The 26759-nt window shown below is 36.6% G+C and overlaps 3 protein-coding genes and 1 non-coding gene across 5 annotated transcripts; 3 read left to right on the top strand and 1 right to left on the bottom strand.

Moving 5' to 3' along the window:
• Nucleotides 1-549: 549 nt before the first annotated feature.
• Nucleotides 550-8417, top strand: LOC132175456 (Met-10+ like family protein). Its single transcript, XM_059587408.2, has 9 exons — nucleotides 550-1430; nucleotides 2887-2985; nucleotides 3525-3644; nucleotides 3809-3975; nucleotides 5515-5585; nucleotides 6596-6738; nucleotides 7435-7546; nucleotides 7781-7893; nucleotides 8187-8417. Exons 1-9 carry the CDS (start codon nucleotides 585-587, stop codon nucleotides 8328-8330), a joined length of 1815 nt encoding a protein of 604 aa, XP_059443391.2. The 5' UTR covers nucleotides 550-584; the 3' UTR covers nucleotides 8331-8417.
• A 6713-nt stretch (nucleotides 8418-15130) lies between these two features.
• SPL (sporocyteless (SPL)) lies at nucleotides 15131-16861 on the top strand. Its single transcript, XM_059588622.2, has 3 exons — nucleotides 15131-15865; nucleotides 16167-16334; nucleotides 16515-16861. Exons 1-3 carry the CDS (start codon nucleotides 15293-15295, stop codon nucleotides 16749-16751), a joined length of 978 nt encoding a protein of 325 aa, XP_059444605.2. The 5' UTR covers nucleotides 15131-15292; the 3' UTR covers nucleotides 16752-16861.
• A 2228-nt stretch (nucleotides 16862-19089) lies between these two features.
• Nucleotides 19090-19171, bottom strand: TRNAS-AGA (transfer RNA serine (anticodon AGA)). Its single transcript has one exon. It is a non-coding gene; the product is annotated as a tRNA-Ser (tRNA).
• A 681-nt stretch (nucleotides 19172-19852) lies between these two features.
• On the top strand, nucleotides 19853-26147 carry LOC132174785 (universal stress protein PHOS32). 2 transcript variants are annotated; one of them, XR_009439371.2, is made up of 4 exons: nucleotides 19853-20741; nucleotides 24935-24981; nucleotides 25280-25383; nucleotides 25752-26147. XR_009439371.2 is itself a non-coding variant. In XM_059586462.2 (3 exons), exons 1-2 carry the CDS (start codon nucleotides 19985-19987, stop codon nucleotides 24940-24942), a joined length of 765 nt encoding a protein of 254 aa, XP_059442445.2. In that variant the 5' UTR covers nucleotides 19853-19984; the 3' UTR covers nucleotides 24943-24981; nucleotides 25280-25541. The 2 variants fall into 2 exon arrangements, 1 of the variants encoding a protein (XP_059442445.2); XM_059586462.2 differs by lacking the exon at nucleotides 25752-26147 and having other exon boundaries at nucleotides 25280-25541.
• Nucleotides 26148-26759: the final 612 nt, after the last annotated feature.

The raw sequence follows: 26759 nt of genomic DNA, 5'->3' as shown, positions 1-26759 counted from the left end.
TTTAAAAACGCAAATTTTAAAATCGCAAAAAAATCTGCGATTTTCATAAGTTGATTAGAGGGTGCTTATTTGAAAAAGTGCGAATTTAAAACAAAATCACGATTTCTATTGAAAAGATATTTGGCTCAATAGTTACCTTTTTTAGAACGCGAATGAAAAAAAATACCAAAAATACCCACCTAAAATATATTTAAACCCTTCTTTTCTTTTTCTTTTTTTTCTTCATCTTCTCTGTCTTGTTCATCCTTATTGGTAATTTGGTCATGAAACCGCAATTATATGCTAATGTTATCCAAACATTCAATTGATAAAAAAAGTACTTTTTAGTATGTTTTACCAAACGCTTGTGCGATTTTAAAAAGTAGCGATTTTAAAAACGTAATTTTTAAAAACGCAATTTTTAAAATCGCACTTATTGAAATCGAACTCCCAAACGGGCCCTTAATAAACCCGATTAACTTTACTGAAATTGTTAATCAAACTATTTTTAACGATGCCACACCTTAATTAAACCCTGGATAAACCCTCCGTCACACCCGCAACGTTTCATTTCATTTCAATCCCAAAAGCCATTCACAGCAAACATGGTCGTCACCAGGCTCTTCCTCAGAATTCACTCTCTTCCCCTCACCACACTCCCTCCAAAACTCATCTTCCCCAAATTGCCCCCCCTCACAGTCTCTCTCTGCTGCTCCACCACCACCCAAGCCCTAACCCAAACCCGAATTCATGACCCGGTCCTCTCTTACGGACCCTCCCTCCACAAAGGAACCAAACCGCAACCCGAACATCAACAACAAGAGCAACGAGATGACATAATCGACGAACAAAGCTTCACACGGGTCTTCGACCTCGCGGCGCTTCGTGTCCCCGCAAAAGACTGCTTTGCCCTCGAGAGTCGACTCCGAGGCCACCTCTTGAACTGGCCTCGCATTCGCAACATTGCCCGAGTCCCCGGCGACGAGGTCGACCCGGAGGTCATAGATCTATTAGGACGCCAAGGCCAAGGTTTAAGCACTGAAGAAGAAGAAGAAGAAGGAAATCTAGTCTCGTTGGAACGAAGAATTTACGGAAAAGCGGAGGGCGACGGCGACGTTTTGAGCCCGGTGTTGTACAGGGATAAGCTGGCCAGGACGTTTAATTCGAGGGGGTATGTGAAATTTAGGAATTTGGCGAGGATTTCGAGGCCGAATAGGAAGAAGAAGAGGGAGGAGGAGGAGAAGATGGGTGGGGGCAATAAGGGAATTGGGAAGAATGAGACTGCTTTGGTGGAGGTTGTGGAGGGAGAGGAGGAAGGGGAGGAATTGAAGGGTTTGTTGGGGGATGAGTTTAAGGGGAAGACGAGGAAGTGGAAGGGTTCGACGAGGTTGTTGCTTTTGGACGAGCGGTATGCGGCGAGGGACGTGGAGGACTTGCCAGAGGCAATCAAGGTTAAAAGGCTGTTCCCAACACTTTGATACTCTGTGAGTTCATTGGAAGATTTTTCTGAGATTTTTCTTTGCTTTGTGCTGTATGGATTGGTATCGACTATCGATAGTGTTTCCTGGTTTTAGATATTATATTTGCGTCTTGATTGGTACAGGCTCTTTACAGCTCTTAATATAAGATTTGTTGATGATCTTGTATAGCATCTGTTACGGCATTGGTTGCACATTGCTAAGACAACATTTTTGGCTACCTAGAGTAACTAAATATGTCGTGGTGCATTTCATGACCTTGAGTTTAGGCAGGCTGCTTATGTAATGAGAAGGCAAAATTTGATATCAAGGCATAACTAAATGTGTCTGCTTATAATAATACTTCTTGCACCTGGAGAGTTCTCTCTCTAGGTTCCTGAGCCTCAAGCAACGTCTTCATTTTTATTGCAACTCTAAGCCTTCATTTATTAATACTAGTCAGGCATTTTAAGTGTAAATGATGGCATCCCAAGATTTTTGACACTATCTAAATGGTCGGAGTTTCAAATTGCCATGGTACAACCATTAGTGTCATATTTGCCAAAGATATCTCATGGTATTTTGATAACGAGTGGAAGTGTAGGTTTCTTGGTAGAACTTGAGCCCCTCCGCCCCCCAGGGCACCCTTTTGACATGAGGGAGAGCTATTTATCTAGGCTTTGGCACGTCACATTTCTAGTCCTGATTGGTGAGCTCTCGGGAAGTGTAGTGAGGTTTCTTCATTATCTTGGTTACCAATTTTGGCTATGGGCACCAAGCTTAACTGTGGTTGGGGTAGTTGATCTTCACAACCAGTGCATATCATGCAGCTCTGTTAGTGCACTTATATTGTACTGCAATCAATGTTTGGGTTTGTTCAAACATTATTTCCATAGTGTGCCACTATGGTGGAACTTATGTGTCGACTTTCTTTGCTAAAGTCACCAGTAGCATGGTATCCATCAAGGTTAACTTGTCAAGTTTCCATAGCATGGTGCTATGATGGAAGATACATGTCTACCTTCTTTGCTAAAATTCGCATTAGAAATCCTCTTGTTCTTGTTCTTCTCCTTCTCCTTCTCCTTTCACTTCTTAATGATTGAGTTTGCTCGGCTATGAGGCTACCACTTTCTCAAATCTACCTTATTTTCAAAGCAGCCACTGTACCCAATCGGAAGTGTTAGTCTCAAGTTACAAACTTGTCTTAGTCCTTGTGACCTTAGGTATGGAGACAGTGGCCCTTTCCTTCTTATATAGCTTGTTTCCTTTCTTATTTATTTATCAACTTATTTTAATCTCTCTGGTTTATTTTTCTATGGAAATCCATGTTCTGCACAAACATCTTACCTTGTTTCGGATGAACATCTCATATATTCTTGTTTTTATGGAAGGGTTTGTACGCAAGCTGCTTTTTTCATCTATTTAATTAATATTCTCATCGAATTATCAGGCTGTATTGAAAGAAGATATGGAGGAAAGTACAGAATCAGCTTTTGAGCTTGTTAGATGCACGCTGACATTGTTTTATGATTACTGGCAGATGAATGAGGTAAATGACACAAAGGGCATCCAACAACTATGATTACTGGCTAGGTGACATCGTTAAGTAAACTATGCTCTGAACCTTCTAGATGTGAAGCATTTGAAGACCAAGAACTGGACACTTTACTTTGTTCTTTGACATATGAGATGATAGATGGAGAGAAGAGGCCTTCATTTACCTGAAGTATTCACAGATAATTTTTCTTAACTGCTTTATTGGAAATGACAGTACACAAATAATACGTAAAATTAATATTCTGATTGTCACTTGACCTTTTTATGCACAAGAATGCAGGTTGACATGTCTCCCCATTTTAGTAGTAGACCCATATGGCCATATACATTGTTTCACATATTTCTCTGAATAGTAGAGCCTTATCACACATCTAGATAGGTGGCCTCTGTATCTTTTTAAGCTCACTCTCTTGTTTAGGGCATAGACTGTTGATTAGGTATTAGTATTCATATATTATGGGGATTTGCCACACTGAAATTGCTGAAAGTTTGCAGAATCAATGGATATTCAGGTCCTGTATGTTCTTGCAGATATTGGAGGGCTTGCTACCAAAGGGTATAATAGTTCCATCAGCTTTTGAAACAGTTGGGCATATTATTCACCTGAACCTGAAGGAAGAACATCTACCGTACAAGAATCTTATAGCAAAGGTGCTTTTTTTGGGAATTTCTGTTTTACTATTTTGACAATTAAAAAGTGATTTTATATCTATCATTTAAAAAAAAATAAATAAATAAATAAAAGAAAAGGAAAGAAAAGAAACGAGAAGTGAATTTACTGTCACTTCACAGAAGAAGGCTGTTTTCGTTTTCAGGTTGTTCTGGACAAAAATAAGCCAAAGATACAGACAGTTGTCAACAAGATTGAAGCCATTCATAATGACTACAGAACAATGCAGCTGGAAGTTTTAGATGGAAACCACTCTCTTGTGACAACAGTAGTTGAGAATGGAATGCGATTTCATGTTGATTTAACAACAGTGTATGTTTCCCTTTGACTGCAAGCTTTATGGGAGAAGTCCATTAAAGTTGGTGAATGCTTGCCAATGTCATGCTATGATTCAAATTATTTGCTTCTGGTAAAGCTGCAAGCCTACCCTTGCAAAGTTCTAGTGCAGCAGTATACATTTCGGATGTGCCAAACTCTGATTGAATATTGAGTTGCATCTCCATTTTTTTTTCTTCCCTTTAGGTTTCTTTTCTGGACACCTATGAATCTTCAATCAATTCTGACACACATTTTGTGTGATTGTAATCCAGAAAAAAACTTCTTATAGCCTTAAAATCGATTTTTAGCTGCATTTATTTGGAAGCAATAAGGCCTAAAGGTAATATTTTGGAAATACAAGATACAGTAAGTTTCCAACCATAAAATTGTTACAGCCTTCGATTGACCTCTTAGGGTGAATTAGCAATTCATAAATAACTATATCTATTAATTTGAACAATAAAATCCATCTTCACCTTCTATCTAAAAGGTTGCCTCAAGAGAATAATGGCAGCCAGTATTAAATCTTTCTAGCTCATGCATTTGTTGATCACAAGTTAATTTGGGCATGTGAGTTAGATACACAGTTCACGCTTAGCACTATTGACCTTGAGTGAAACTTACAAGAAACACTCAGTAGTTCCTTCTCCTGGTAGTGTCTGGCCATTGATCATAGGCATTGGATAAAATAGTTGGAATCATGATATTGTAGCCAGGGAATTGAGTGGCATGGTATACATGAATGTAGGAGTTGCTCCTTATTGGTTATATTGGAAGTTCATAGCTAGAGTTGGTTTCAACTCTGTTCAAGTTTGACTTATTGGGTAGTTTGATTTCAGTAATGATAATATCATGAAGACAAACAAAAAGAAATACTTGCCTTTTTGTGTATTCGAGCTATACAACCCTTCTCATCCAACAAGAAAAAAAGAGAAAACTGAAAAAATTGTTTTGGCATTTGGAATTAGGATGTGATATTCTGACTAAGGAAAATAGTCATCAACTAGACAGATTATGTGAGTTTAACACCATAAGGTGGTTGCTTTTTTCTGTTTGCTTCAGTTAATTTCTATTGGAGTCAGATGAAGGTCTTTGACTTTGTAAAAGTCTTATGCCTTTGGATAGAAAAATAGGGAAATAAAAATCTAGTCTATTATTATGTCTTTGGATACACAACACGCTCAATATGCTATAGCCTGGTTTGACATTCTATCTATTGGGTGGGAATAAATTTGATATTCTGTTTTCTAGAATAATCCCTATGATTCGTTTTTATCAAGGAGAGCAGCTTTTGTATCCCCTTTTGTGCTTAATTTTCATGATTTCCTTGATCTTTTTTCTCCTTCTAGCTAGATGCTTTCTCTTGTATACTTCTTGTGTTCCTAAGGATTTCTTATGTTTTTTATATACATCTTGATTACTTATAAAAAAAATTGTTTTGTCAAGCTTACTATAAGGATTTACAGAAAGGAAAAGAATTAAGGCAGCAACTGAATAACAGTGGCTTCTGGATGGTTTTTCTCTTTTATGCAGGTATTGGAATTCAAGGCTTGCTACCGAAAGACAAAGGCTTCTGAATGGCTTTACTCACCATGATGTTGTTTGTATGTTTGTGTCTTGGCCCCTTCTTTTTTTTTTTTTTCTTTTTTTTTTTCTGTTTTCTGGATAAGTAAATAATATTTTATAAAATAAAGGAGAATGCTCTAGTTCACAGGAAATATACTAAAGCAACTCCTAAAGAAATGCAATCTGAAAGTTAAAAGATCAACCAAATTCTAGTTAAGAAGTGAAATAAACATTACCTGGCACAGACGTCAAATCATGCAAAGTTTTCAAGAGTAAAGATTTAATTGAAATCAACACGAGTTTGATCTGTTCAAAAGTCTGACTATATCTTCTCTTACAATTTATTCACATGAGTAGAATAGACTTCCAGATTTTATTAGTCTCGTAATGATCATGTTTTTCTTGTCAATAAGCAAACAGATCAATAGCCATACTTGGCATCACGGGAGATAATAGTCCTGCATATTGTTGTTGCACTCCACTACCTGAGCCTTCTAAAATGACTATCTGTGTTTCTTGCATTATGTTTGTAGATTTTGCTTGAGGTTGTGTGGCTATCACTTCTGTTTTTTGCTGTCATGTATGACCATTAGGTTAGAGTAAGGAGGATTCCCATAAGCTTTCTCAAATTACAGGAAAGAAACAAAAGAAGAAAAAAAATCAGCATATGGTGAAGCAGGAGTACATGAGTGCGTATTACTATTAGTGCTATAGAATAAAAAGAGAAGAATCTTTTTTTTAAAAAAAAAAAATTGCCTTCACTTTCAGGTTTTGTTTTGGAGTAGTGGTCATTAATTGGCATTGTTTGTGTTTAAGTCTTGGTAAAACACTTCTGCTTCTTGCACTTGTCATGAGCCCGTGTAAATTTATGAATGCATGATAAGAGGTTCATGAAGCTAAAGCCAAGTGCCGATAGAGCTAGCTTTTTAGTTTTTATGTTAGGTGATCTTACCTTGTTTCGAACTTTCCACATACTTTTTCTGTCTCCGATGCTGTCATAAAACCATCGTGCTTACCTGTGTATGGTTGTCTTTTATTCAATTGACAGGCGATGTTTTCTCTGGGGTTGGTCCACTAGCTGTATCGGCTGCAAAGATAGTAAAACGTGTTTATGCTAATGATCTGAACCCATATGCGGTTGAATATTTAGAAAGGAATTGTGTGCTCAACAAAGTTGAGAAGAAACTTGAGGTATGTGACTGACTTGTTGCCGTATTAGTATTTAGTGGCAGTTGCTTTTCTCTTCTAGTTTGACTGTATAGGGCGGGAGAGGGGGGAGGAGGATTTCTTTGTGGTATGTAAATAATCAAGACAGTGTGGGCAGATGAGAATAATTCCTCTCAGAATATTGATAAGTTAGACACTCAGTATGACACAGGATTTTTTTTTTTAATAGTAAGTTACACATGCACCTTTGGGATTTGAACCCACAACCTCACCGTCCACCTTGCTACAAAGGAGAAAGTACCATTTAAGCTAAAGCTCATTGGTTTCTACTCATTGGATTGTTAAGCATCTCTCTTAGTAAGCATGAATAAGAGAAGATTCATTTGTCAGAGATATTCTTGGAGGCTTCTTCTTTTGATAAATAATTGAGATATCATTAAAAGCATACGGCGTCTTATATATACAGTAAGTATACAAGATAAGCCACCTATCTAGTAGGGGCAAAAAGAATATATTCTTGAAGGTTTCTTGAACAGTTGATAAAGTCAAAAGGATGAATAAACCTATTTGCAAAATGTATCCCGCAAGATCTTTCGCTTTAATTCATACCCATTTATGTGGCATTAATACAGAGATACATTGCCCAGGCGTTTTACAGTATTAGTTTTCTTATGAATGGTGTTGTATGCTTCTTCTTATGGACCTTGTTTCTCTTCCCAGGTCTTTAACATGGATGGGAGGAGGTTCATCCAGGCCATATTTGCAAGTGAGAAAGCTAAGCGCATCACACAAGTGGTTATGAATTTGCCAAATGATGCTGCAGAGTATCTAGGTACGCTAATTTTATGAACGAACTTCATCTCATTCTTTTTTCCTTTTATGAGTAAATATCATATTGTAAATGGTCATTTGATTGGGGAATTACTAGTGCTATTGTGCAGTCTATAAAAATGATCAGCGGAGTTGAAATCTATTAAGTTTATCAAGTTAGTATTTTGGACCAATTCTGTTGTAAAATATTTGATTCATCCTCTTTGTGTGTGAATGTTTTTGCCTCAATGAACAGATGCATTCAGGGGAATATTCAGAGATAGACCGAAGAATGGAGATTTCACTTTCCCAATGATCCATGTTTATGGATTCTCTAAAGCTCAAGATCCAGAGTTTGACTTTCATGAGGTCTGTTCTGAAATTTCATACAGCATGCATGTGTTATTTGCTTGGCTAATTGAACAAAATCCAGGCTGTTTCTTTGAAATATGAGTAAGTCTATTTAGTAGGATGTTATACGACAATCAAAATCAGTCATTAGATCAGCATTTGTTAAAAAGAAAAAGAAAAAGAAGGAACAAAGGGCTGATCTTCACTGCCACATTATCCTAATTTTATGGCAATCCTACAGTAGTCTACTAAATAGTATTAATCTTGCAATATATCTTTCCTCATCCTTTTCTGTAATAATTTTAATGCAGCGGATAAGAATTGCTTTGAAAGAGATGGCAGTTGATGTAGAAATGCGAAGAGTACGCCTTGTTGCGCCAGGAAAATATATGCTATGCGCATCATTTGTCCTCCCTGAAACGGTAGCATTTGCAGATAGTGAACTAGATGTGTAAAAAGCTGAGGGTAGGCTGTACCCAAATTTTGTATTGTAATGTGTAGTAATTTCTTCAAACATCAATTATAAAATCGATATTTTCAAATGCATTTTTATATGGACTCTCTCTCTCTCTCTCTCTCTCTCTCTCTCTCTCTATATATATATATATATATATATGCATTTTTATATGGAGTAGTTAATTTATGTAGTCATTTTGCCAATGTTCATAATGTTATTGGTTGTACTCGTCTTATTATTGGAAAAAAATGCCAGTGAAATCGTTTGGCGAGCAGAGAATGCCAAAAGAGAGAAATTTGAGAAACCTAACTCTATGCCAAAAGTAAAAAAGAAGTTACGTTTGGGCCTAAAAGGGTATCTACAACAATTATCATGTTTCACTGAGCTCTTTTGGACAAGTTCCCTCCACAGCAAAGAAAGGAACATTTTCTGATTCTCAACCTGGCAATTGTTTGACTTTTTTTTATCACTTGATCTCTAGATAACTGAGAGAGTGCTGACAAAGCATCCATAGGTCCATGATGAATAATACTAGAAGGAAGATTTTTGTGTTTTTTGTGAAGGTGATTTGACTTTTAAATTTACCATTAGATCAAAATTTTATAACAATTTATTCTAAATCTAATGGTAATTTTAAAAGTCACACTACTCTTACAAAAACTAGAGAGAAAAAAAGTATTTCTTCTTCTATTACTCTAAATTGATTGGTTGCTTGATAACTAGCTTCTAGGCATTTTAGATTGAGGAGTTTATATTCCAGTAGCATAACAGGTGATTGTCGGCTCTGCTACATCTGTAAAGTTGACTAACGAGCTGGTAGAAATAAATATGAATATTATTTGGTTAATTGGTGCATTATGCTACCGCAACCAATACAGCAAATAGTAGTAGCCTACAAATTGGGGTGCCAATTTTCAACACAATCCATCAATTCGACACGAATTCAATACAGAATTAGCGGACTTTGATCCGTTTAATTAAATGGATCAAGTAAGAGTTTACTTACATAATTTTATACATATATCTCGACACGGCCGAAATCCAACTTGTGACACTAAGGCTTGCAATTTTTGACAAAACTCACAAACACGAAATGAACTTAACATAAAATTAATGAATTAAGGTTAAGATGTCTGACATGTTTAATTAAATAAGTTAAATATATTATAGTTTACTTATATATCTTATATCCATATCTCGACACGACCTGATATGCAAACACTAGTCACCACCACCCAATAGTAATTCCTGTAAGCATTATAATTGTTATATATACTCTTAACACACTAGCAGAAGAGAACAAAAGCAGGAAAAAAAGAAAAGAAAGAAAGAAGGTAAATGTCAAATATATGGCACAGGAGTGGCAAGTTGAATCTCATAAAAATAATAATAATAATAATAAAAAGTCCAAATTTCATATTGCACTATTGCAGGGTGGGTTGTGATCTATCCTTCACCCAGACACCTCACAGACATTGAGACATATCTCGCTTTGATGTCTGAGTCTCTGTTTTGTATTGTTTGTGTGCAGTACAAACACAACTAATCAATGACAGCGACCTCTTCCTGAATCAAAAAACCAATGTGTACATAAATGCCATAGACACTGGCTTTTGTCCTCAGATTTTCGTACTCAGATTTTGTCCTCTTTGGACGGCCCAGATTTATCCCCAACATTTGCATGCTGCTCATCATGTCCTTCCTATAAATCTTACTGTAAAAACACGTACTATGTATGCATCTGTTTTGCCCCCACATGCCACGTCAACAAGAATAGGGTGGGTGGTGGTGGGGGGCAAAATGGTCCATCTGGGTCTGGTGGGTAGGGGCAGAAAGGTAAAAACACGAAGAGTGAGAGAATGAAATTGAAAGCAAATCTCAGTTCAGATTGAGATCTATTATAATAATATCTTTCCTGTGGTCCTTATTTATGACTTTAAAAAAAAAAAAAAAAAACATAAATACATGTAAGGGAAGGAGGGGCAGATGATCTTCTGCTACTTTGTGCAAAAATAGGTAGCTCATTCACCAGTTGCATAAAGCCAGAACTAACAGTTACTCTAACAGCTACATTCTTTATAGCAGCCTCTAGGATACACAATTCTAATGCTCACCTGCTCACTGCTCACTCTCCACTCCCATGCCTCCACATTAATTATTACAAAACAATCCTAACCACACATTAACATAATAATGATTTAGGAAATCTTATCGCGACCGAGGTGCTGTAAAAAAAAAAAAAGGTTCAAAAAACGGTCCAATTGATAATAGTTTTGGGTATTATAATTTTTATCACTATAACAGTTTATAAATTGATGTAACAGTTTGTAACTGGTAAAATTATTAGGAGTGTAGAATGGTGCTAGAGGTACTACAGCTAATATTACAATGTCATTTACAAATTGATATGGCAGCCTATAATTTGTGAAATAATTAAGCCAAAAATCTTGCTTATTAATTTTTCTTAATTATTTTATCAATTGTGAATTAAAACATTGTAATATCCTAAATATTTTTTTAAGTATATGATTGACAAGTCGAGAATTAACTAATTAAATTGATAAGTCAGAAATTTTGATAACTAATTAAACTTCTCAAAACTCAACCTAAAAAATGAGCGCCAGTTTTGATGCGTGAGAAATTGTCCATCAGATTTTACACTGTTAAATGGGTGAAAATTAAATGTCTTATTTTTTTTAAGGAAAAAAGTAAGTCACGGACATACTATTTCGAATTGCTTTATTTATTTATTTATTTATTTTTTGTAATGCGGGAAATTATAAAAAATGAGCTAGCGCGTTGAACAGGCAATGGTGCACCTTTGGAGAAAAATCATTGTAATTTTTTTTTTTCTTTTTTGTTTGGCTCATCGTATATAATCGGTAGTTAATGAAGGGTATATTCGCAGCGAAATATGTACATTTCAATGAGTTTCATAATAATAATTTTATTAGATTTAGTGTCCGTTTGAAATTATATTTTTGAAATCGCTGTTTTTTAAAATTACAAATGCGTTTGTTAAAACATGTTAAATTTTTTTTTTATTTTTTATATCAAATATTTATTATGCAAAATCGTGATTTTAGTTTAAATTCGTTTTAAAAAAAAAGCATTCATAACCTGTTTGTAGAAATAGCAATTTTTTTTCTTTCTAATTTTAAATTAAGTATTTTTTAAATCGCAATGCCAAACACCTTAAATTTTACAATATTTTTTAAAAACGCAGATTATTTTTGAAAAATCGTAATTCTAAACGCACTCTTAATCCATGCCGCCACTTAGGCACTTACAACCACTTCTCCTATCTAATAAATTTTTTTATTATTATTTAGTAGATGGTTGCATGCTTTTTATACAAATTAATACTATGATATTAAAAATAAATATTATTATTTAGTAGCCTGCTACGCATTTAATTTGCAAAGATTAGAGTAAAAGATGGTTGAGACAGATTAATTAGCAGTTGGTAATTGGTAAGCCCAAAGCAGAAAATATGGATTCTCACACGTGTGAACTGGTCCCCACGAAAACACACCTTCTAGCCGCATCCCCTGCACCCTCTAGGCATTCCATGCAGGGGGGCAATCTGCTTCCCAGAACCCAAGAATCCGCCGTGTCTGTCCAAACCCAGCAACCCCACAAACCAGCTGCACCGCCAAACCCAAAACCCATCCTCACACGTGTCAACCACCTTACCTTCGCACGTGCCAACCTTTCTTCTCCCTTTTCTTTCAGATCAGCCGCCTATTTTCCCACACACGCATACTTTCTCTCTCGTGTCTCTCCTTCTCCTCGTACCTCACACCCCAATGTTGGTCCCCCATCTGGCACGTACTAGAGGCGGGGTCCACCGGAAGTGGGACCCGTAAAATTAATCTTTTCAGATTCTCTAAGAACAACTTTGCAGGATTTGATAACGAGTAGTGCTGCCATCAGGACCTTTGATTCCTCTTTGATGGTCCAAATCTAGGGAAGATCAATGCCCATCAAGATTCAAGGTAAAGTGGAGCCCAAATGGGTGAGGTGGCAGGCCTTGATCATAAATCATGATGGTCGCGGCATAGTGGCCGGCGCGAGTTCGTACACCCTACACGCCTTGGTTGCTCACACGGTTTGGCTTCATCCAAACACTCCTTTCATTTGATATATATATGTATTAAGTATATATTTTTTATTTTTGTAACTGATCATAAAAATTATTATTGAATTTAAAATTTAATAATGATTCCTAATAATAAACATTACCATTAAGTTTTTGTGAAGTGATATTAAAAATTATCATTATATTTAAAATTTAATAATAATTTATTCAAAACTTAATAGTAATTTTTATTATAACATCAAATAATGTACACATAGAAGCGTGAATGCAAATGTATATAGTATTTATCGACCAAGAAATATGGCTCAATGGCATTGTTGAAGTGCAAATACACCAATTATGAGCCTAGAACTTGCAATTTTTTACACGACCTGCAAATTAAATAGGAACTCAACACGAAATTAATTTGTTAAAATTTTGTTTCATTGGGTTCATGTCAATTCGAATCGACATAATTAACATATGTAATAAATGAGTTAATTTTGGACCAACCCACTTAACTCATGTGAATTGTTTGACTTGTATACTATATTAGTTTTTTTTTTTCTTTAATTTTTTTAAAGTAAGCGAGTTTTATGTGGATCGGTGTCGTGTCGAGTCAACTCAATACAACCTGTACATCAAAATGGTTATAATGTGTCATCAACTTATTTAAATTGACCATGTCACAATTAAAATGTTTAACTGGTTTAATTAAAAAGGTTATGTTAAAATTGATCCTTAACGAGTTTATCAGGCTGATTGACCCAACACAATTAGAAACACCAATCCAAATTACCATTCCTATATATGTGATCAGATGATGCGGCATTAATTACACATGTAATTAGTGAGCTTGCTATGGTGATGGACTGCACAGGTATGGCTAGGTTTCACTCATTTATGAAGCCCCTCTTAGCCCTCTAGGTGATGAATCAGTGGACCCATTGAATTGTAAAGAATAGATTCGGGCATTTAAAATCAATTATTGACAGTTGAGAGTGAAGATCATATCATCTTGTAGTCTTAAATGTGGATTAATTAATAAAGATTATGCATGGTTAGACCTAGTTTGAGTTGGAGTAGGTCAGAAACCAAATGATGCCTAGCATCATATATAGCTTGGTACAAAAATATTCTTTATCCTATAGGAGCTAGGGATATGTTTGGATCATGCATGATGGCTTTGTAACAAATCCCAAAAAGAATTTCATAATAAATTTGATAGTAAAGGAAATGGGTAACAAAAACTTGGGATGGATTTTATGGCAGCTGCTACTTTTTGGTGTTCTTTGTTTCCCTTCCATTGCCAGAGTTCCATTATCACCAACTAGGTCAATGAGTGCAGGTTTGAAGAACTTAGGTTTAAATTACTTGTTGAGATAGTATATGGAAATATTTTCTTTTTTCATAGATGAATAGTAGCTAGGCAGGTAAAAGGAAAAGAGATAGATCCCAGGTTTCCTCACTAAATCTAAAATCATGTTAATTATCATTTAACATTTATTTAGTAATTATTTTAGGGTTTATATTCCCACTAATTAAAGTCCGTTGATTTAGTTATATAGCGGTCTGAACCTCTTGCTAGAGTGACAACCACAAATTACATTTTAATTACTTCATCATAATTCTTTTATTTCTCTTTCAATTCCTTCTTTCTTTTGGTAAATTTGGAACATGTATGTGGGTGTCTTGATAATTGACATATACTGGGCATGACAGTTGAATGTGAACTTCAATACCTTTTTTTATCCTCTTTGTATGATCATCAATAACGGTCATGGTCATGACATGCATGTATGAACAAAGAACTAATTATACTTGTTGATAAGACATTTTTATCATGATTAATATATTGATTGCAAAAAGTAATTAATTAAATGCAATATTAACTAAACATCATATTGAAACTAATCCAAGAAATTAAAACATCCTATTTATGGTGTCCCAAACCCAGAAGGTTAATTATCATTGTAGGCCTATGCATGCCATGGGCAGATCACAAAGTCGATCATGACCAAAAATCTTACTCTAGCTATATGATTGTCCAATAGGGTTTATAAATGTTAAACCTTCTGGCCACCTGATCCCCATGATCAGAGGATCATGATCGTTAAAGTGATCGTCCATAAATTGATGTGCAAAATTACAAACATTTACCGCATAAAATAATGATTCTTTTGATTTTTTTGCCAAAACTGATTGTGTCCTACAAATTACAATGCAACCTGGTTTCCTTTTCTTGGCTCTAGACAATATATGGCTCCATGGTTCCCACCAGGTGCCAGAATAAACCGGCCGTTGGGTCTCAGACCATGACACATGTCGGAGCCACTCCATTACGTGTGTACTAAGAGCGTACACTACACTCCATCTAACTTATTAAAGACTGAAGCACACGCTCCGTAAAATGTTGTTGGTTTATTCTCACGCTTATCCCACTTCTTGTGTTCGGTTTTCGCACACAACAATCCGGAAGGAGAAAAATCAACGATCAAAAGAGAGATCATATGGGCGTGGAACTAGTGAAAAGACACGGGCGTGGAGATAGTAAAAACATGTACGAGAGATGAGAGACTCATCACTACAGAACAAATTACAAACACAAAGTAGCATAGACATGCATAGAGCCATGTCTTTTTAGCTTTTTCACAGTACTAGTAGTTTCCCCCTCCCTCTCTCTCTCTCTCTCTCTCTCTAGCTAGGGATTTAGCTACTACTATTTTTTGTAAGCCCAAAAGAAGCCAAACTCTAGCTCTCCACCCAAAAAGCATTACCATTCTCAATCTTATTACAATTTACAAGTACCCCAACTGCCTTAATTTTCGCCTCTTGTTTCACTTTCTCTCTTGCATCTTTTAGCACAAAACAACCACTCAATGGATACTCATCCACTGCTCCTAATGGCCGCCATGGAGGAAACCAAACCCGAATCGGCAAAAACCCGAGGGAGAAAGCCCGGCAGAGGACAAAACCAGAAAAAACCACCCCAGAGAGGACTAGGTGTGGCTACACTTGAGCGCCTCAGGCTCCAAGAACGCTGGAATAAAATGACCGGAATACCCAACGTTCAGTCCACCAACCAGCTCCCCGTTCCTCAACGTCTGTCCCGGACGCCAGCGGTGCCCTTCACCGACCAGGTTGTGTCTGTTCCGGTACAGTACGGTGCACCGGTACTCTATGGTGCACCTTCACCGGTTGTTAATGGCTGTGGGGGTCTGGTGGCTCAGAGGGTTGGAAATGGAGGTGGGTTTGGTGGGTTGTGCTATGGTGGGTCTTCTGGGATGGGAGGGACGTTGGTGATGGTGGATCGGGTTGGGATGGATCCGTATGGTGGGACTGGAGACCCGGATCCGAGAGTTTTGGTTGGGACTGTGTTTGAGGCCTCGAAAGAGCTCTCTTCAATGCCAAAGATGTACTCAGGGCCTCACCGCTGTGATGTCTGCTCCAAGGTTTTGGGTTTAGTTTTTTAGACTACTTTTTTAGTCTTTCTGTTTGTTTCCCGAGAAAATGTAGGAAACGGTTGGGAAAATAAATATTTCGAATCATGTGCTTTCTAGACTTTTTCAAATGAAATAAAGTTTAACCAAGCCATAAGAACAGCACTGCTCCACTGGTATATATTTTCCTTCTAACGTTTTTCTCTGCAAAAACGAAACGTTATATATAGATAGTCTTTTACGTGTTTATCTCAATTCTTATGCTGCTATTTTTATTTTTCTTTGTTAATTGTGATGTCGTTTTTTGTTGCAGAAAAAGCGAGGCCATGGGGGAAATATAGGGCTTAATGGGGGCAGAGACAAGTATACTGAGATATCTCCAATCAATGGCTCTAATTTTCCCGGACCGAATCTGCAAAACATCCCAATCTTCACCGGTGAAACCGGCAATTTTGGTCCCAGAGCAGCGAGCCATGGCGAGGTAGATTAAACCTCAAAAATTTCGAAGAAAACAGAAATGGGAGATCACTCATGAGACTTAAAAAGCAAAATATGTTTGTATACACAATTAATGTATATCAAATTTCCATAACTTTCTCTTATATTTGTTAATTATAATCTAACATCTGTAGATTGGTTGTTTTTTTATGGGGTTGTGTAGGGTGTAGAGGTGGTGGCAGTTCACAGGAGGGCATCAAATTGTTCAAGGGGTAGTGGCGGCAGCGTTTTGATGGAATATGAGTTTTTCCCTGAGAAAAGGGGCACTTCTTCCGAGGGGCATGAATTTCCTACAGAAGCTTCGGATGCTGTGGGTAGTGAAGCTTCTAATTATCTTCCTTCTACTGCTTATATTTCCACTTCTAGTTCTGTTGATTTGTCTCTCAAGCTTTCATATTAGAACCAAAGATGGGTCTATTTTTTGCTATTACTTTGTTTACATCAGTGTGTATTGCGTGTAAAAACATCCCAAACACAGCCTTTTGGTTTTCCTTATGCTGTCAAACTACAATACAGTTCTATCCCTCACTGATTTTCTTTATTTCTTTTTTCTTTTTACGTATATATGAGACCTTATTTAATTAATTGAACCAATGCTTATTTATGCGTCAAACACTTATTTCTTTAGCCCTAATATTAATTGTAATATAATGTACACCCGGGTGTGTGTATATATATATATATATATATATAGGACAAAGCCTAATGGCTACCCGTTGGTTTTTTTTTTTTTTTAAATGATGAATGGAATCAAACAAGCTAAAGCACCAAAAGTACTATACAGATACAAGCGGCCATGTTGCTCAGGACAGACTCAGGACAGAAACAGGTTTTTGCTGTAAAATATATATATATATTTGTGGCAAGTTATTTAGTCCAAGAATATATATACTTATGAAGAGTCTTATCCGACCCGTGTAGATTGAAAGTGCTTTGCACGGTGTCTTAGAGATCTAGCACTGAGACAAATTATCTATTGATTGTACTATCTGGGATGTACCCAGATGAATCGGGTGGATTTTTAGCATAAGATAGTTCTCAAACACCAACATAATCTCTCTTTAGGTGGCACTTTTGCCATAAGATGTTTCAAGTGTAGACAATGAACAGAGGGTGTGACATTGCCCACCACTTTGATAATGTGGAGAAATGAATCATGACCTTCTAAAATAGGGTTCATCAAAGCTTAAAAATGGCTCCTTTTTTTTTTTTTTTTTTTTTTTTTTTTTTGTTTTGTTTTCTAGCTTCTTCTTCTTCTGTAAGGGTTTGAGTACAGCTACAAAGAAAGAGCTTTCATTTCTTTGAAGGCCATAGGTTTACTTTGTTGATAAGTTCAAACTTAAAAAGAATATATGAGAGAACAAATAAAAATGAATCATGACCTTCTAAAAACTTATTACATAAATATACAGGCTGGATATTTATTTAAGGAGCTTTTACTTCAAACTTGAGGGAGCTCAAAACCCTAGCAGCTCTTTCTCACTCTTGCTTGTTGTTTTCTATAAAGTAGGACCGTTTTTCTGTTCCAGAGTTAGTTTACATCTTTATGTGCTGAAACACAAGGTGGCCATCTCTGGCTTTCCGTTTATAGGAGTCAGCCAATCCCTTCTGTGGGTGCTTTGAAAACCGTGAAAACAAAAAAAAAAAAATTAAAAAGAAAGCAACTGCTAGCAAGCATCCCTCGCTGCTTTAACGACAGTGATGATCATCAGTGGGGTGGTGGCTGCTGCTGAGTACGACACCGCGACAGTACAAATGTGTAATGAGTATAAATATGCTAGTAAGACAGGCAGGTGACTGTTTGTCTCAGTACAAGTAAGGTTGTGGAAAGCTTTTTCCAACTCCTTTTTTGATTGGTTCGTCAGTGATCCCCCCCACTGTCGTCGTACTTATGACTACCTTTTCCTTTTTTCTTCCTCTATCTTGCTATCTCTATTATGGTAAAATCCTCTTTTTTTTTTTTTTTTTTTTTAATTTGTATTTTTCTTTGTTGCCATGTTTTAATGTTTGAACTTTAGAACACGGTGGAAAAAAAAAAAAAATTAAATTAAATCTTTTTTTTTTTTAATGGAAAACTTTTACTTATCTTCTTACCCTTTTCTTCCCCTTTAAGATTTAAAGGTGGGTATAATAAACATTTCACGTGGCTTGAAATAACAAATAACAAAAATACATTGCATAAGCTACAAAATAAAATAAAAAAGCAAGAAAGCCGACAGACCCACCTCTCAACTAGGGGTTTTTATTTTTCAAAATTTTATGGGAGTAAAACAAACATTTTACATCACAAACAGGTCATGTGATGTGCTTGTCATCTAAGTTAAGAGAGAATCTTAACGGGAAGGAGGATATGACAAATTAAACTATTCATTGAATTAGTGACCTTTACTTCATGAGGCGTGGTTCACAGCCGATTGAACTACCCATTGAAAACAGAAGTGTAACCTCTTGACTCGTATTCATCGACCAAAAATTCACATTGATTTTAATTAAGTTTATTAATTAGTTGATAAATTGTGTTGATTTTAATGAAATATATAATCGTAACTAATAATTTTTTTTTTAAGTAATTAATCTGTTCTTCTACTATTTTCCTTCTCCTTCTCGCCCGCTTTGATTAAAAAAAATAAAAAAAGGAACTTCTTCTACTCTGTTAAAAATAGTAAATTAAGAAAATTTAAAAGGCTTTGTCCATGTACATGTGTTGTGCATGGAAAAGACAAAAAGTACCAAAAGATCGTGGACGGCAGGATTCGAACCTGCGCGGGCAGAGCCCACATGATTTCTAGTCATGCCCGATAACCACTCCGGCACGTCCACGTTGATGGGAAGATTGCGTAGTTTAAATACTTGACGTATGGTTTTAGTTCACTCTGCCGGCCACCGATTAAAATAGTTAATAAGATGACAAAAACCAAAACAAAGATCTTTGGAGATTTCGGGAATAACTATTCTACGAGAAAAATGAATTAAAAAAAAAAAAAAAAATCTTGTAGCATAGACAAGATTTAACTATTCTACTCATTTCCTTAGACAAAACAACAACAACGGTGTCATGAGATTAAAATTCTCAAAACAACGCTTTATAAGACACAATTATATATATATATATATATATATATATATATATATATATATATTTGCTGGCCCGATATAGAAGTCTAAAATTCATTCGTAACTTGGATTTTAATAGGGTGAAAAAGCGGTTACGATTAGTGGTTATTAGTTAAAATTGTTAACTGTAACCGCATCTACGTAAGCGGTTAGTAATTCTAAAAAATTGCCTTAAAAAGTGGTTAGCAGTTAATGCGGTTAGTGGATTAATATCAATTTTCTTGACTTTTCTTGCAAGGATTAATATCAATTTTTTGTAACAACCAGCGGAAGGTAACCTTGTTCTTGCGTGGGCTGTGAGGGTGTGAGGTGCACCCAACCCAAGTAGTGAAATCAGCTGGACGCGGACACAGCCCATGGAAGATTCTATATGCTGGTATATAACAAGCATAACTCCTTTTTAACTCCTTTAGCCCGACTTCCACTACTCCACTCTTTTAACCAGTCAGTCTAGAAACCTCTTTCTTTCTGACTCCGATCAATCTCTCTCTCTCTCTCTCTCTCTCTCTGTCTGGCCAAATGCATCCCCAAAACCACCAAACTCAATACGACTCCTCACTTGACCCAGACCATCCTCAGCTCCCAACCATCAAAATTCATCACCCGGCCTCCCCTCGCCACCATTCTGCCACGTCGGCGGCCACTCCGACGCCCACCGCCGGGGCCCGCCGCAAGATTGGAGTGGCAGTCGATCTCTCGGACGAGTCGGCCTATGCCGTGCGCTGGGCCGTGAATCACTACATACGACCCGGCGACGCCGTGATCCTCCTTCATGTCAGTCCCACTTCGGTCCTCTTCGGGGCCGACTGGGGCTCCATTGACCACTCGATCTCCCCCGCCGATGTGGACGACAGCCACGGCGTTGTCTCCTCCACGGGCACCAAGGTGCCTGAGCAGAAGCTGGTGGACGACTTCGACGCGTTCACTGCTTCGAAGGCCGCCGATATCGCGAGGCCGCTGAGGGAGGCGCAGATCCCGTACAAGATCCACATCGTGAAGGACCACGACATGAGGGAGAGGCTGTGCCTGGAGGTCGAGAGACTCGGCCTGAATGCGGTGATCATGGGGAGCAGGGGGTTCGGTGCGGCGCGCCGCGGCAGCGACGGTAGACTCGGCAGCGTCAGCGACTACTGTGTCCACCACTGCGTCTGTCCTGTCGTCGTGGTGCGGTACCCCGAAGACAAGGACGCCGGCGACGGCGCCGATGCTGGTGCCCGAGCTGTGGCGGTCGTGAAGCAGCCGGAAGAGGGAGAGGAGGAGGGGAACGATCGGAAAGGTTAGGGTTTTTGCTTTTGTTCTTTTGATTTTGTAAATCATGTTTGTATGAAGAAAATTAATTAGTAAAATTTGTGATTGGTTATGGGACTGGTTTTTGTACTTGGTGTGTCTAATTTCAGCTATATGAGTGATGGTTGTTTTGTTGCTTGAGGTATGATTTGATTGTATAGGGACTGAGATGAGTGAATTGCCGTGTGACTTGGGAATGAGCTTGTAGACGCTCACCATTTCCAAAGTTATTTGCGTGGTTGGAGGATTTTTTTATTTTTGTTCATAGCTGTTAAGAGGAAATTATAGCAAGGAATGGCACAGCATTTAGGGTGGGATTGATTTTTTTAATGTGTTAGTTTATTAATTATGGACCAATTCTCATTGGGAAGGTTGGGTATGCTACAAAAGCCAAATTGCATGCTGTTTGAAAGTGGATGAAATTGCTTAGACGCCTTCTTAACTTGTGATTGTTTGTGGTTTAGTAGTATAAAGATGTTTCATTTTTGGAGCATGCACGAATTAGCAGGATTGCTCAACATCTCATCTTGTCATTTTAGGGTATATGAGAGTGACCACATATAAATGTTCTGGAAAAAGATGCAGTGTTGGAGTAACTATTTGGGTAGGTCCAATGTATGTCTGGTTTGGGTAGGTCTAATTTTTTAATCAGATGGGAGATTGGGATGCATTTACTTGACTGTAACATTACTGGTGATAATATATGAGATTTATAAGTGGAATTCTGACTCTTTAATATAGTGATAAAGATCACAGATTTGTATGTGTGGATTCATGAGGGACAAAGTTTTACCTTAAATGACCTGTGGGGATCTTGTATAGAGCCACAAACTGACTGTAATTGCTGAATAAAACGTGCTTCAAAAACTACATCTGCAAACTAACACATCTGAGAAGTATAGATTAATATGCATGAGATGAAGTCTGTAGTGCACTTCCTCAATATCTGATTTGTAGGATTGCTGCTATGCGGCTGCCAAAAGGCAGCCTAGCGTCAGACATGTATTAAAAAAAAATTTGTTATTTTTTCAGTTAAATTTTTATGAGTTAATATTTAATTTTTAATGCCTCAAAACTTGTTTTTGAATTTGAAACTAAAATTTAGGGGTGGAAGGTTAACTTTTTAGGGATTGTATCACCCAAAAGGAATTCGATCATCCTAAATTTGGTGCTAATGCCTCAAATTTGGTGCGAATACCTCAAATTTAGATTCCCCTTTAATATTTATCTTCTTCAATTTTTTTCTTTTAAAAAAAAGGATAAAATATCTGACGCTTGAGGCAGCTGTAAATCTCTATTCGATTTGTAGAACTAGGGTTCAGACAGGTGAATTTTTATGCTTTCCATGAATTTATTAGATCCAAATTCATTGACATTTTAGGTTCCCTGTCATATATGCTATGGATTGCTCAAGATGTTTGGCTTGTGTCATTTCGGGGAGCCTTTGACCTTCCTAATAACAATATTTTATTGTTTGATATAGACATCAGGGTTGAATTAGTAGCTGCAGGTATTGGTGAGTGGTGTAGTTTGTGTCAACTACTATAAGCAGTAAAATAAAAGGATCTTTTAGAGCCATGGAATTTCTAGTTCTAAATTGAACCTTATGTTGCTGAAGCTTTTTGGGTATTTGTTCTGGTCAAATTATGGAATCCCTGGAGTTTACTAAAGATGTCTCTCTCATCAGAATCCCATGTTGGAACAGCAGCTTTTCCTTGTGGATTTTACTGCTCGTCTTTCTTCCATAGTTCATAGTGCACCAAGTTTTAATCCTAAGATTTGTGAAACATGGGAATTTTTTTTCTTCTTCTTTTAAATAAGTAAAAGAAATTCATTAAAAATGCAAATGGCGCACCCAAGTACACAAGAATTATACTAGAAAAACACCTGACCAAAAAAGGAAAAGGAATAAAAAAGTCATGAAAACTACAAATATGAAAACACTCATAGGCAGCTATCCATTGGTATAGGGTGTTAAAGAAGGAAGCCTTTATCTCCACCACCGTCCTCACTATCTTCAAATCTTCGATCATTTATTTCCCTCTAGATACACCACATCAAGCAAGGCAAAATCATCTTCCAAACAGCTTCACTTCGAGAACTACCGAACTTTCCTCTCCAACAAGTGAGAAGATCTATCTCTCGGCAGTGCATGACCCACACTAATCCAAAAAAACCGAAGATAGAGTTCCATAGGGCACTAGCTATCTTGTAATGGAGTAAAAGGTGGTCTATGGTTTCTCCATTCTTCTTGCACATCCCACACTAATCTACCACAATTATTTGCCTATTTCTTAAATTATCCAAAGGGAGGATCTTACTTAATGTGGCCAACCAAGCAAAGAAAGTCACTCTCAAGAGGGCCTTACTCCTCCAAGAGAAAGAAGTGCTAACATGGGGAATTAAGACATTATAAAATGATCTTACATCAAACAACCCTCTCTTGGAAGGGCCCAACAAAGCTTGTTCTCACCGCCCTGTCTCAGCTTAATGGAATTCAATTGATTGAAGAATGAAGTAAAGAATTCCATCTCCCCAATCATGCACTGCTTTGACAAAGTATCATCCTATTAAGAAAAGCCAGTAGATAACTGAGGATGATCTTCCACGGAGGCCTCCCTAAAGTAGGTAATGCTAAACAACTCCAGAAATGCTACCTTAAGGGGCTGCGCCCTACACCACATGTCATGTCAAAAACTAACATTTCAAACTGTCACCCACCTCAAAGCTAGTACACCTCGAAAACTCCCCTCAAACCCCTCCTAATAAATTTCAGCATCGTGTGACCCATTAACTTATTCATTAGAACACCCTCGTTTTAATTAGGCATAGTTTGGAGAGTCTTAAGAAACACTTTTTTTTTTAGCTACTGTACAAGATTGTAAACCCCCCCCTCCAAAAAAAAAAAAAACTGCTTGCTTTTATTAGAGCATTGAACTTAATATATAAGCCTAATAAGTATATCCCCGTTTGACCAATTACAAATACTGTGATGAACTATCATAAAGACAACTGCATAAGGGATGATGCTTAATTGTTTATCCTAATAAAGATTTAAATCAGGCTTCCTTTAACTGTGATCTTGCCTTGATCCAAAAGTAGTTGTAAAGGATTGCATAGCTTCTATTGATTACTAATGCATGGAAAGTGGGTTATTATCACAATAATGGTTCAGAGTGAAGATTTATCTAGTATCACATTGCTGAGTTCTACTAAGTGTGTCTTCTGTTCTGATATACCATATTCATGCATAACTGCATTGAGATATACTTGACAATGTCAATAGTACTACATGTCTATTTATAGCTCACAAATTTTATTTAGATGAATATGAAAATATACTATCAAACAGACTTCATACCACTTTTGAACTGCAGTACTGTTGCTTTTTTTGCTTTAAGAATTCAAAAGGTGGGGAACAACAAATTATGAAGTTATCTTGGTGTATTATTTCTTGTTGAAAGTGGCCTCAAATTCCTATTTTGAATAAGTGACATATTTAAGTTTTATGGTGTGAGAGGTAAATGTTTTCCTTGTCACATTAGTAATTGGTATTCCTTGTCCAACATGGAATAAGAACTGGAGACATAAGTTATTGGTATTCCTTGTTTAATAATGAATAATAATTTGGTATATCTTGTTGAACAAAGAATATGAATCAGGGCCTATAAATAAGAATTACTTCTAAACATTAAGTGACTTCAGCACAAGCCCAAGTGCTGGTTTTACCCAAAGTGTTTTTTTACTTGTATTAGTAGCTGGGTGGCTTTTAGGGTTGAAAGATGTATGAGTGAGTGAGACTTTAGATGTCTTGTCTTAGGCTTGAGTATCTTTCCCCACCTTTATGTACTCTATCTTGATTATCTCTGCCCGTGAATGTAGGTTTTCAAGCTGAAACAAGTAAATGTCGGTACATATGTGTTTGGTTTATTTTCTTCTTCCCTTCTCTACGTGTATGTCTTCCAAAATTTTAATCCATTTGTAACAAATTGTTATCGGAGGTTTTGCCTGCATAACAGTTCTTGCAAGTGATTCTTCAATTTAATAAAAGTACATCTTAGAACCGGATGCACTAGGATGGTTGAAACGTTGGAATAGTTGACTGGCTATCTTTCCTGTTTTGAAATATATAATTATCACTCATAAAACTAACATCCCTATTTGTTGCTAATTTTGAAGCAGATGCTTAGTAGGTAGATGGTGTCATGGCTTGATCCTCTCAACTGCAGGTATGAATATAGGTGTTAAACATTCCTATCTATGTTCTTCATTTATGATTGCTTTTTGCAAGTTTTTCCGGTTTAGTAATTTGCTTCTTTTCTGGTCAGTGCTGGATTATATAAATTGAGTTTCATACTTTCTGCATGCATATTGCACTTGCAATAACCAATACGATGGACCTTAAACTTATACCCATTACAAAATAGTACATTGCAATGCAACCTTTTGTTTTGTTTCCTGCATGTGCTAACCTCACTTTTATCATCTGGATCCTTGGTTGCATCTCAGCTTGCTTTTGTGTTGTAGGAAGCATAGAAGGCATCTGATTCAATCAGGATCAGCTGACACACTGAAGAATGAATGTTTTGTTCTTGGTTGCTGAAACCTTTGCTAAAAAGGCGGATTGTAGAGTGCTTTCTCTTTGTCTCGTGTCAAATGATTCTCTTATGTATGAACTATGGGTGGATTAGGAATGATACGTGTGTGGTGGAGATTTTTCTGTATCTGTTAGGCTTTATGCTGCATTGTGATGTAGACCCCATTCTGATCTTAAAAGATTTTTACGTAACTATCTTGCTTCCTTCTTTTTTGCTGTGTTAATGAATTTGGGTGACTATGATGATGGGCAATCCGCAGTGGGACTGAAAAATGATTTAGACAGATTTGTTTTTTTTTAATTTTTCCGCCCATTTTCAAAGGGTCAGATTAAAGTTCCAGGTGGTGTTCCATTTTGCTTTCGTGGATGAGTGATTCTGAAATCAGCTATAAAATTTTGTAGGATTGATCAAATTCACTGTTGAGTCGGCGTTCTTTCTTGGCGGCTGAGGATGAGTGATCTTGCGGCTTTGTTTGTTTGTGTTTTGTGGGGTTTTTTCTTTTTTTATTTGAAAAAGTATTAACGATGTGATTGCAAAAACTGTTTTCGTGTGTTTTTTTGTTGTTTGTTAATATGTTTTTGTTTTGAGAAAGAAAACAAAGGACAAAATACTATGAATTGCTCGGCAAAAAGGGTAGTGGAACTGACATGGACATGGAAATGACATGACATCATCACATGCTACACTTCATTATACATATTAATATTATTGCAATTTATATTAAATTGAACCTAGAAGAATTTAGGTGCTTTATCTGGAAAGAGCAAATGAAAGTACAGGAAAAATGCTTTGCTTTATTCTCCGATGGTGCTTCTATGATTTTGATCTTTATAAATTCTATTCAGCAATCGATGTTTAATAAGCGATTCAGAGTCTCTCCCTCAAAGATTCCATGACAAGCAATCCTTTTATTCCCACAGTGAATGGACAAAGGGGAAAACAAGAATGTCTTATCTAAATATCTAATCAATCATTTTAAGATAACATTTACTCTTTAACATGTTTCCCAAAGAACCCCTAACAATTTCCATTTTTCTTTTTAAATTTTACACGACCCATAAAATACTTTTTAACAATAAAAATAAAGACTTGATATGGTGGTTGGATATGTACTGGCCAAAGTTTGGAATCATAGATGGGGAACTACTATTTTTTATTTTTATTTTTTATTTTAATTCAAATATGGAAACTACTTATATGTTATGAGAGTATATGTGATGATGACTTATAGATGCTCTGGTTAGCTTGATGGGTGGTCGTTGTTATATTTATATAAAAAAAAATATATCCAAGTTTTCCCGCAAGGCAATTGGGATTGATAGGTGAACCTCAACCTCATGTCCTTAGGCATCAATTTATTTAAGTTTATTATTACGGCCATAAAAATAGTCAAAGGTACCTTTTTCTTT

This window comes from Corylus avellana, chromosome 3, assembly GCF_965113065.1.
Source record: "Corylus avellana chromosome 3, dhCorAvel1.hap1.2, whole genome shotgun sequence".
In the NCBI taxonomy this organism is placed as follows: Eukaryota; Viridiplantae; Streptophyta; class Magnoliopsida; order Fagales; family Betulaceae; genus Corylus; species Corylus avellana.
This window is presented reverse-complemented; position numbering and strand designations above follow the sequence as displayed.